The sequence below is a fragment of the Scatophagus argus genome, chromosome 14 (genome assembly GCF_020382885.2).
Source record: "Scatophagus argus isolate fScaArg1 chromosome 14, fScaArg1.pri, whole genome shotgun sequence".
NCBI classification, from domain to species: Eukaryota; Metazoa; Chordata; class Actinopteri; family Scatophagidae; genus Scatophagus; species Scatophagus argus.
In genome coordinates this window covers 17425306-17435615 of record NC_058506.1, presented here as the reverse complement: position 1 = coordinate 17435615, position 10310 = coordinate 17425306, and the positions used below count along the sequence as shown (strand labels likewise).

At 40.6% G+C, this 10310-nt stretch overlaps 1 protein-coding gene across 1 annotated transcript; it reads left to right on the top strand.

Annotated features, from left to right (window-relative positions):
* On the top strand, positions 1 to 6501 carry c14h5orf15 (chromosome 14 C5orf15 homolog). The gene is made up of 3 exons (XM_046410266.1): positions 1 to 157; positions 3058 to 3851; positions 4657 to 6501. The coding sequence occupies exons 1-3, from the start codon at positions 37 to 39 to the stop codon at positions 4789 to 4791; spliced, it is 1050 nt and encodes a 349-aa protein (XP_046266222.1). The 5' UTR covers positions 1 to 36; the 3' UTR covers positions 4792 to 6501.
* Positions 6502 to 10310: the final 3809 nt, after the last annotated feature.

The following is a 10310-nucleotide window of genomic DNA, read 5'->3' as shown; positions in this document are numbered from 1 at the left end:
GCTAAGCCACGCCTCCTCAGCTACTCACGCATCAACATGGCGACGTGCAGGAAGATGGGGCGAAGCAGGAGAAATATTTGTGCTCTTTCGCTGGTTATTGTCCTACAACTGTTGAACAACGGCTGCCTGTCAGCCCCGTCAAATCTCACGACGCAAGGTATGCTGTACTTTTGTGAAATATCTTAGATGATGACGCTTTTTTTTATCTTTTTAAACCAACCGAACAAGACTGGTAGTTAGCTAGCCAGGTATTGCTAACGTTACCGTGGCAGTTAAGCTAGCAACCACGGTGTCAGGGGAGAGGTACTATTCAGAGCCTGTTTTTACATCCGCGTCATAAAACTTTATTTTTTTCACTCGAGTCCATATCTGAGTATTACAGTTTAGCTTAACACAGTCGTTATATAAGGAGTTAAATGAGGCGTTGACTGTGACAGCTCCACTCCGGCTGTTTGGATCCACCGCGAGACTGTCAGTTGAAAAATGGAAACGTTTTCACGTCAGCGTCAGCTCGCTTAAACGTGATTTCTATGTTTATTTTTATACCAAGTTTGCATAAAGCCGCCTCACTTGGTCTTAACTGTGTTTTAACTAACTCCGTAAAGTTTGCAGACACAGTAGGTTCATAACAAGCAACAGAAGCAGAAACAGGAAGTTAAACTTTTCTAATAAAAAAGCTCGACATGATCGCAACCACCGTAATCCTGTTTGTTACAACGTTAAGTTCGACCAGTAAGCGTCTGTAACGAAATAACTCCATTTAAAATGGCATTATTATGTTTTAGGACCTGCTTTGTGGTGCCCTGCAGGGACTCCTGAATAGCGATGATTTATGATGGTCAGATAAGGTGACTTGTTCCAGGTGTCCTTGTCATATATCTGAGCTGTTAATTTACCCCCCTGTCAGACCAGTGGCTGCACTACTCATTAAAGAAAAAGCTGTTGAGGTTTACCATCCAGGAACTGGGCCCACGGCAAAAGGCTGTAAAATCGTTCTCAATAACAGGCGTTGTCTTGTGTAAATGGACTTTGACTGTGAGATAAGGTCAGTGGTGTTGATTTCATGGCCTGTATTTTCTACACGGGGGATGAATGTTATGCTACTACATGTTTGGCAGCTGTCAGGTTGCAGACTTGTGTTAGCTGGAAAAGCAAAAGTCTCTGGTCTGTTTCTGCTTCTCTATGAATATTCTCACTCAAACAGCTTATCTGTACACGCACATCATTGAGACAAAAATCCACTGGTAAAACATAAATACTTACAGACAGAGACTGTCAAGGATATTAATGAATTAGCTATTTTCTCTGGAAATAATAATTCATGAAACAGTTATTCAGAAATATCAGATACATCAGTCCATTGCACGTGATAAGGAAACCATGCTTAATGAGATTTGTCAAGTCTTGTGACCTGATATTATTAATGGAGCTCTTCCCTACAATGTCCTCTTGTAGCCTCACATCACATCATTTACTGACATAACGCTTTATCTTCTTTGGAAGCATTTTAAGCCACAAAAACACTTATGTTTGGTACTGGTTCATGAAATCACATTTTGACATATTATTTATATGCTGCCTTTTAGTGTGGATGTCCTTTGAGTTTGATTTTTGTTTGTTTTGTCAATAGAGAACAAGGAAAAAAAAAAAAAGATCTCCAGATCCCTAGAATCAATTTAGTATGTGGCTCAGCTGAATAAAACTGACCCAAGAGCCAAAAGAGCAAACATTTAGTCAGACTGGAGGCATATCTGAAGACTGGAAGCATATCTGTATGATTTGAAGAAATATTATACTTCAATATTAAATAATAATTTGTCAAGTGTGACACATCTAATAAGTCTTAAAAGCTGAATATCATATATGCTGTTTCATGCTGCAAAGCCTCTACGTGTTATGGCCACAAAAGACCTTCTGTTCAGTGATTATTTGTGCCAGCCATGGCCCATGTGTATGAATAGTCCCTTTCTTACGCAGTGCTTCAAGTCCCCAGTGTTCTCCTCCCGTCCCTTCCTAAGCAACGCCTCATCGTCCCACAGGATGAAATAATGTTGACGCTTTTTAAATAGTGTCATTCAGGAGGGCTGGCCAGATGCAGGAGACTGGGTTCAGCTCTCATTTAAAGACACAGTCAAGAACTGATTTAGCTCAGGAGATTCCTGAGAATCACTGAGAAGTACTTCATTTTGTTTGGTATGAAACTGAAATGTTATGCCTCTTGTCCTGCAACTTTAACAGACTCAAACTAGAAGGCCACTCAGAGGGCGCATACCTTTGCCAAAGCTCATAGTTCAGTATTCAGTTTTTTAGTGCCGAATCACAGCAAAAGTTATCTTATGACACATTGCAAATAAAGCAGGTCTATACAACTCTCTTTAATATACTTTTTAATCTATACAGAAACCCAACATTCCGCCATGAGAAAGCACTTGATGACAGCAGTGAGGAAAAACTGCATTTTAGCAGGCAGAAGCCTCAGAGCCTCCTATGGAATGCAGTTCTGCAAGCGTAACCGCTGTATGTCACGATATATTTTCAAAAGTATTAAATATGGATGTGCATTGCTGAAGTGTCAGCATCACCACCCGGCAATCACTTAAGCACTACTAGAAGTATGTGGCTGTATGTGCAGAGACTCTTGTGTGTGCCTGTTTTATTATTTTGTTGTGTTGGGGACATTTTTGGGCATCAGTCTTCTCTGATCACACAGTGTGAATGTTAGACATTGTGGATATATCTGCAGTAAGAGTACAAAGTCTTTTCAGCTGTGTGTGCATGAACGTGCTTTCTCTGTTAATCCCTAAAGGATTCAGTGTGATGGGGTTTTCAGTGTGTCACTTCAGATGAAGGTGTAGCTCTTAAAATAATTTGAATCCAAACATTCAGCTTTAGATTTTTACCCAGTGCCTGATCAGCAGTAAAAGTTTGTGGAAAGTACATATTTTCCTTACGATGCAAACATATCAAGTTGTTCAGTTGTTTTGAATATGTCTTCAACTTTGTTTTTCTAAACTCATTTATAATGTCTTGAATTTCCCTCTTTTTTGACATCGCCAGGAAATGATCAGGGAGCAATCACATCTCAAAATTTTAATCAGACCGCTGTCACCAGTGAAGCAAGTAAAACAGATCCTGGACAGAGTCCAACTTTACCAGGATCCAAGTCTCCCCCAAAACCTGCTGACAATGGCTCCACAACAAGTCAAGCAGATGCTCCCAAGGAAAACTTCACAACAGCCATTCAAGAGAGTAAGGAAACGCATTCAGAAGACATCATTGATGCTGATAACCAGCCACACACTGACAGAAAACCATATCGTCTGAATAATGACACCCAACATGCGGAAATGGGTGAACCTGCTACTTCTAAAACCACTTTAGCCTCTACTAAAGCTCCCTCCACCTCTGACAAAACCCCTGAACCAGTGAAACCTGTTACAGAAAATCCAGAGGCACCCACCTCTGACAACAAGCCCTCCAACACAGTGAACCCACCCACTGCGCAGTACACCGACTCAGACCTGCTGCAGAGCACTGACAGAGCGACGGCATCTCAACTTGATTTGGACGATTACACAAATGAAGGCGATGAAGATGACGATGATGATGTCTACGGGGACAACATTGACAGTGACAACATGGACAGCATAGACACCCTATACGAAAGCAGTGACGGCAGCAAAGATCAGACTGTGGACAGACTGCAGCCGGCAGATGGGATGCAGGTGACCCGATACAACGGAGCGGACAGTTACAACACGGAGGATGAGGACTCCCACTTCTTCTTCCATCTGGTCATCCTGGCTTTCCTGGTGGCGATCGTGTACATCACCTATCACAACAAGAGGAAGGTGAGTGTTGGCATGACGGCACCCAGCTCACTGCTTAGGATGGCGAGGCCACAGATGATGATGATGATGATGATGGTGCAGTAGTCTTTGTTTGCGCAGGGCTTATATTACCTCAGCTGTAATTTGTGATTGCTGTGCAGGCAGCCTGTGATTTGTAATCTTTTTTTCTTAGTTCTGCAAATTGCAAAGCTGGTAATGGTAATAATCAGCAATAACCCTGTGCAAAAAATGTATGTGAAAAATGAATCACCAGCAGTTTTTGTAGCAGCTTCTCAAATCTGTTGTTAAGCCAGTTTTCTTTTTTTTTCTGTAGTTGTAAGCTAAATTGTTTTGGACTGTTGTTGAGGTCATTAAGCATTTTGATATCCAGGGCATTAAATTTCACTTCGGGTTCAGGACCTGCACCAGCACTGAAGCAAGCAACTTAATGAATTTTTAAAACTCTACATTTGAGAGTGAAATACCGAGGAGTGACCCGGAAGTTTGTTCTGTTCGTCATATGTATTGTTGAATGAATGAATTATGTATCACATGCTGGGTATTCTGATGAAGACGGTATAAACTTTTGAGAGTGGTGAGTTCTTCCTCTGTGAAGTCTGCAGAGGAAGGTTTTATACCATGTGTTAAGCTGACCCATGTAAATTTGCATTTTACAGCTGAAGTAAGGAGTCCAATTATGTAGTCTTTCATCTTTTCTGCAAGCCTGTCAGCCAAGAACGGATTTTCACTTGATCAGCACTTGTACATCCATCAGATTAATTTGATCTTTATCTGCTTTTTTTTTTTTTTCTTTGCTTCTTTTCAGATCTTCCTCCTGGCTCAGAGCCGACGCTGGAAAGACGGCCTGTGTTCCCGCAACACCGTGGAATATCACCGCCTGGACCAAAATGTCAACGAGGCCATGCCGTCCCTCAAGATGACCCGAGACTACATCTTTTGATCAACCTCCTGAAGAACAATATGTCCAGACCTGCACAGAGCCAGTTGGCCTTCCTGCCCGGCCAGTCGCATTGTTGAGATGCTGTTCTTTGTCATGGAGCTTGATGCTTTCTCTTGCTTTACTGGCCAACTGGAGAGCAGCAGTTGTTTCGTCTGTTGAATAGCATTATGTTTGTTCGGGACTTTTTTTTTTGTTGTCCGCATAGAGAGATTTTTACTGTTTATCTGTTATTTGTTATGTTATTTGAACATTATGTCTTTTTCTAAATTAATAACGTCTTGGGATTTAATATTTTTGTTTATTCGGGGTCTTATATCTGTCTCTTTTTGAGAGTCTTTCGGCCTTATGGTCCCTCTACATGTTAATGTAACTTAGTTCATAATATAATGCTTAAAATTACTGTATAACAGTTGATTATTTATCCCAAGATCAATAATAGGTTAGTCTTATCAGCAGTCAGCCAAGATATGAATTGACACACCACGCATTTGCTTTTTAAACAAGTGTTGCTGTCTCATGCATACTTGTGTATCGTAAAGGTGTGAGTAGGCAAAAAAAAAAGCAGCAGCCTCAGCAGCTGATACACACATACGTATAATATGATATGTATGTGTGTATTTATGTATGTGCATATGGTCCTAAAGTGGTCCACTGCTCATGTTGAAATGGTCCGTTTGCCTTCGATCTGACTGTAAGTAAAGTCCGGCACGAAAGTAAAACATTGAGGAAAATGATTGAAATGTATAAATTTAAATGCATTTGTACTGGACAAGGACGATATCTGAGTTTATTAACATAAATTTTAAAAAAACGGTAGCTGTTTTGACAACACTTATTTTTACTGTGACACGTTAGCAGACATTTGGTAAAAGCCTTTTCATTTTGCAGTATGTAAGGAATTTAAATTCCCCTTTACATGTTGGGATATTAAGCATTAAGTCAAGGAGGGTGACTGATCTTCAGATGAGGGGTCTGTTGCTTAAGCCATTTAAATGAAGACAGATGATGTATATTGTTCAAGTCAGAATGTACTAATATAAAGTTTGGGAGAAGATTTTATTGCCAGACTTGTTCCTTTTTCACCAGTTTATATTTGTCTGATAAGGTATGTCTTCTACTGCCCAGATTTTGCTATGCAGAAATCATGGGGCTGGCCCTCTTTGTGTTATGACTTCGGTGAAGTCTCTATCAGTCATTTATCGTTTTATTCAGTCTTTTCATCTTCACTGTAATGGCTATTGTTCCCCCCATGCAGAGTACAGCTTGGTGAGCTCGTATCTCTGTTTATCAGAAGTTTTGCACACTTTGCGTGGCCTGATGTTCACATGAGCACCAAAAAACAAACAAACAAAACAATACCAGATCATTGTTTTTTTCCTCCCCACTCTTGACTATTCATCACAGCCGCAAGTTGTTTTTCTGTCTGTTGCCTTGTCATGCCTTCAGTTAAAATGCCACAACTGCCACACGAATACACATATTTGTCTCTTGTCGCCTTCAGCAGATTGTTTTCAGCTGTCTTGTCTATATACAAGCTACACCGTGGTTAGATAAATAATACGAATTGCACTGTGCCGTTCAGTCATACTAGGTAGAATATAAGGGGACGAGGTGACCTGTGTTAATGTGATGGATCAACACCGCTCTTGCAATCAACAGTAGAAGCTGTACAATCTCTTTTTGTCAATAAAGCACAAATTGTGTACAGTCCTCCCTGTGTCTTTCATTTTTGTGACTGATGCTTTCGTGTTTGAGCTGCATACGATGAATATGATGCTTTTCTGTCAGATGAAGGAAGTGTTTACACCACAGAGCCGTGTGTTACTTATTTCTTTGTGCAGTGAATGTCGAGCTTAACTGTGTTGGCATCAGTAATCAGTCTTGACACTTTGACTTCCTTTGATTGTAATAACCTCGGATGTTCTCTTTTCATTATGACAATTGCCTACTGAGTGGAAAATATGTGAATGAAAGTTTTTATGTACACTACATGGACAAAAGTACTGGGATATCTGACTTTTGCACCAACAGGTACTTTAATGCATTCTAAATACATAGACAGCTTTGTAGCTATAACAACTTCCACTCTTCTGGGAAGGCTTTCCACAAGATTCTGGAGTGTTGCCCATTCATGCGGTAGAGTATTTGTGAGGTCAGACACTGATGTTGGACCAAACAGTCTGGCTCACAGTCTCCATTCTACTTCATCCTAAAGGTGTTGGATGGAGGAGTTTGCTTGGCACAGTCATGCTGGAATAGAAAAGGACCTTCAACAAACTGTTGCCACAAAGTTGGATGCATAACATTGTCCAAAATGTCTTGGTATGGCATTAAGATTTCCTTTCACTGGAAGTAAAGCACGGGTGGCACAGTGGTGCAGTGGTTAGCACTGTTGCCTCATAGCTAGGGGGTTCCAGGTTCAAATCCCGGTCTTGGCCCTTCTGTGTGGAGTTTGCATGTTCAACCTGTGCCTGTGTGGGTCTTTCTCCGGGTACTCTGGCTTCCTCCCACAATCCCAAAAACATGCACATTGCCTCTAAGCGAGTGTGTGCATGTGTGGTTGTCTGTCCTTGTGTGTCAGCCCTACGATTGACTGGTGACCAGTCCAGGGTGTACCCCCCCTCTTGCCTGTAGTCAGCTGGGATAGGCTCCAGTCCCCCTGTGACCCTGATGGATAAGCGGTATAGAAAATGTATGGATGGAAGTAAAGAGCTTAACCTAACCCCTAAACCAAAGCTGCATGAAGTGGTTTGTCTGGATACTTTTGTCTACATAGGGTATTTTTAGGGCTGAAGATTGAAGTTGCCATATTTCCTGCATTAGCTTATATTTCTGTAGTCATTACCCGTATGCAGTTGAGGTGAACTGATAATGTTCTGACACTGGAGAAATAAGTGATATCGCCACAAGAAGGCAGTATGCACACACAAATAACTGATCAGACAAAGCTGCTCTCTTCAGCTGCTAGATTTTCTGCTGTGTGTTTCAACACACGAGCGATGGTGTGCCGTTAACACACATGCTGCGTTGATACACCAGACACGCAAGCAGGTACGAGTGTGTGTAACTGAGTCAACAACAAAACATTGCCTGAGCAAATCAAAATGTAATTTTGCAAACTGCTTTTCCTCTCAGTGCAACATCAGTAACATATCAACATAATAAGGGGAAATCTGAGCTGACAAGCTTCCAACACTTTTATACTTTTTCTGATGTTGTGCGGTGGGAACAATCACATGTACCGCCATTACACAGAAAGGGAGAGAAACTGAGCATCTTTGATGTCTCCCAACACCACCGAGATGGATTTTCAGGACAGGTAAAAGTATGAAAAGTTTATTGTGGCATATCCTGTCTTTTAAAGCTGGCAACTGTTGAACACCAACTGACTAACATGCACTTTAGTTACTTCAGTACAGGAACTGATTTCTGCTCGTGTCATTATCCACCTGCTGTTCATTTGCACTGTTTACCTCACCTACTTGCACTATACTTCCACCCTGCACTACCTCACTTTTGGACTACCTCCAGAACCATATTTATTTTACTTATTTTATTTTGTTTTACCTTATTCTATTTTATTTTATTCTACTATTATATGTTACTCGTTATGTTCTATGTATGCACCAATCACCAAGACAAATTCCTAGTAATGTGAAACCTCTTCACTTACAATGGCAATAAAGTCACTTCTGATTCTGATTCTGATTCTGAACCAGCAGGGAGTGACAGGACAGATGGAAGGAGACAGAAAGAAAGTTGGACATGCATATTTTTGACTGTCAAGTTTTGATTAATTGGTGCCACAGTCTGTTCCTGCAGCGGAGTTAGTCCTAATGTGCTATATATCCACAGTGACATTTATTACCTGATCAGAAACCAACTAGATGTAATTTATTTATTAATTTACATAAAGGTCTTAATCCAACAAGTTGTATACATTAAGAGACAGTTGTATTTAGTAACAATGGACCTCCGCAGCCTCTACCTCTTATTTTCAAATGAAGCTACTTAAAAGTGACTAAAGAAATGAAGATGTCACACAAGGAAAGATATAATTTCAATGTGCGTAGTTTTGAAGTAGGACAGAAAAACAGAACTCTTCAACTGTCTTCTAAACACTAAAAAAGGTAGGGTAGAATTCCTCTCATCAATATAAAATGAGGCTGGATTTCATTTTAAACACACAATACAGTATTGACCTTTTAAAAATGGCATCTCTGTCGCTGTAGGTTACACAGAAAGGTGTGTGACAGATCACAGGTTTGACCCTATGGCACCGAGCTCCTTGCTGCTTATTCACGGCTGCATAAAAAGCATCTGCCAGAAAGCCTGTAGATGAAAAAGCAGGCAGTGATGGCTGCTGGGTGCGTGTCATCAGCAGATAAGATAACCAGGCTTTGTGGATATTCTATCTGAGAGAGCAGCAAATGAAATCTACCAGCCGGAAAAACTCACAACCACTTTCGATCACTGAAGGGTGAAGATCGTGACAATGGTTACCTAGCCGCTTTTTTGAAACGGTTTTTCTGACATTCATAAAGAATTTCTCAAGAGACCAACATCCCTCGGTTGAGTTTCCTGAAGAATATGAAGGATAAGACTCACTTTAGTGTCTGCTCAGCCTGATTTGTTTTAACTTTAGCTTACAAAGAAGCTGGATTGTTACGCAAACAGGCATCAGTCGTCACCTAATGGTTATTCTTTAATGTGGTATGAACTTGCTTTAAGAATGAGTGTAATATGTTGTAATGAAATTCAACACTGCTCTTAAATAATCTGTTTAGACACCTGGTGGATTCTCTAGTTCGTTCTAACTGAATAAAGTGATGATTAATAAATAATTTTGCTCGTTATCTTTTTTGTACCAGTGACATAAAAACACACAGAAATGAGATGTGAAATGAGACACATACAATATGATATGGTAGATATTATAAATTATGAGAAAATTAAATTAAGATTAAACATCACAGATTTTTGTTTGTGTCCTCATGGAAATCAGCCAGAATTGGGAAATCATTGTCTTGATTATTTATCTCACAATTAGATACAATATATAGACAAAAATATTGGGACACCTAACCATTACACCAGTAGGGACTTTAATGACATGGCATTCTAAATACACAGACAGCTTCCACTCTTCTGGAACAGCTTTCCATGAGGTTTTTGAGTGTTTCTGTGGTAATTTTTGCCCATTCATTCAGTGGAGCATTTGTGAGGCCATACACTGATGTTGGATGAAGAGGCCTGGCTCCATTCCAGTTCATCCCGAAGGTGTTGGATGGGGTTGAGGTCAGGACTCTGTGTGGGCCAGTCAAGTTCTTCCACACCAAACTCATCCAACCATGTCTTTATGGAGCTTTGCTTTGTGCACCGGGGCACAGTCATGCTGGAATAGAAAAGGACCTTTAACAAACTGCTGGTACAAAGTCGGAAGCATAGCATTGTCCAAAATGTCTTGGTGTGCTGAAGCATTAAGATTTCCCTTCACTGGAAGTAAGGGGACGAGCCCA

What these genes read in the sequence shown, in the direction of transcription:
- c14h5orf15 (XM_046410266.1), top strand. Translation starts at nt 37, where the DNA reads ATGGCGACGTGCAGGAAGATGGGGCGAAGCAGGAGAAATATTTGTGCT. An exon ending in GTCAAATCTCACGACGCAAG is followed by an intron (nt 158 to 3,057) that starts GTATGCTGTACT and finishes TGACATCGCCAG; the next exon opens with GAAATGATCAGGGAGCAATC. An exon ending in CCTATCACAACAAGAGGAAG is followed by an intron (nt 3,852 to 4,656) that starts GTGAGTGTTGGC and finishes GCTTCTTTTCAG; the next exon opens with ATCTTCCTCCTGGCTCAGAG.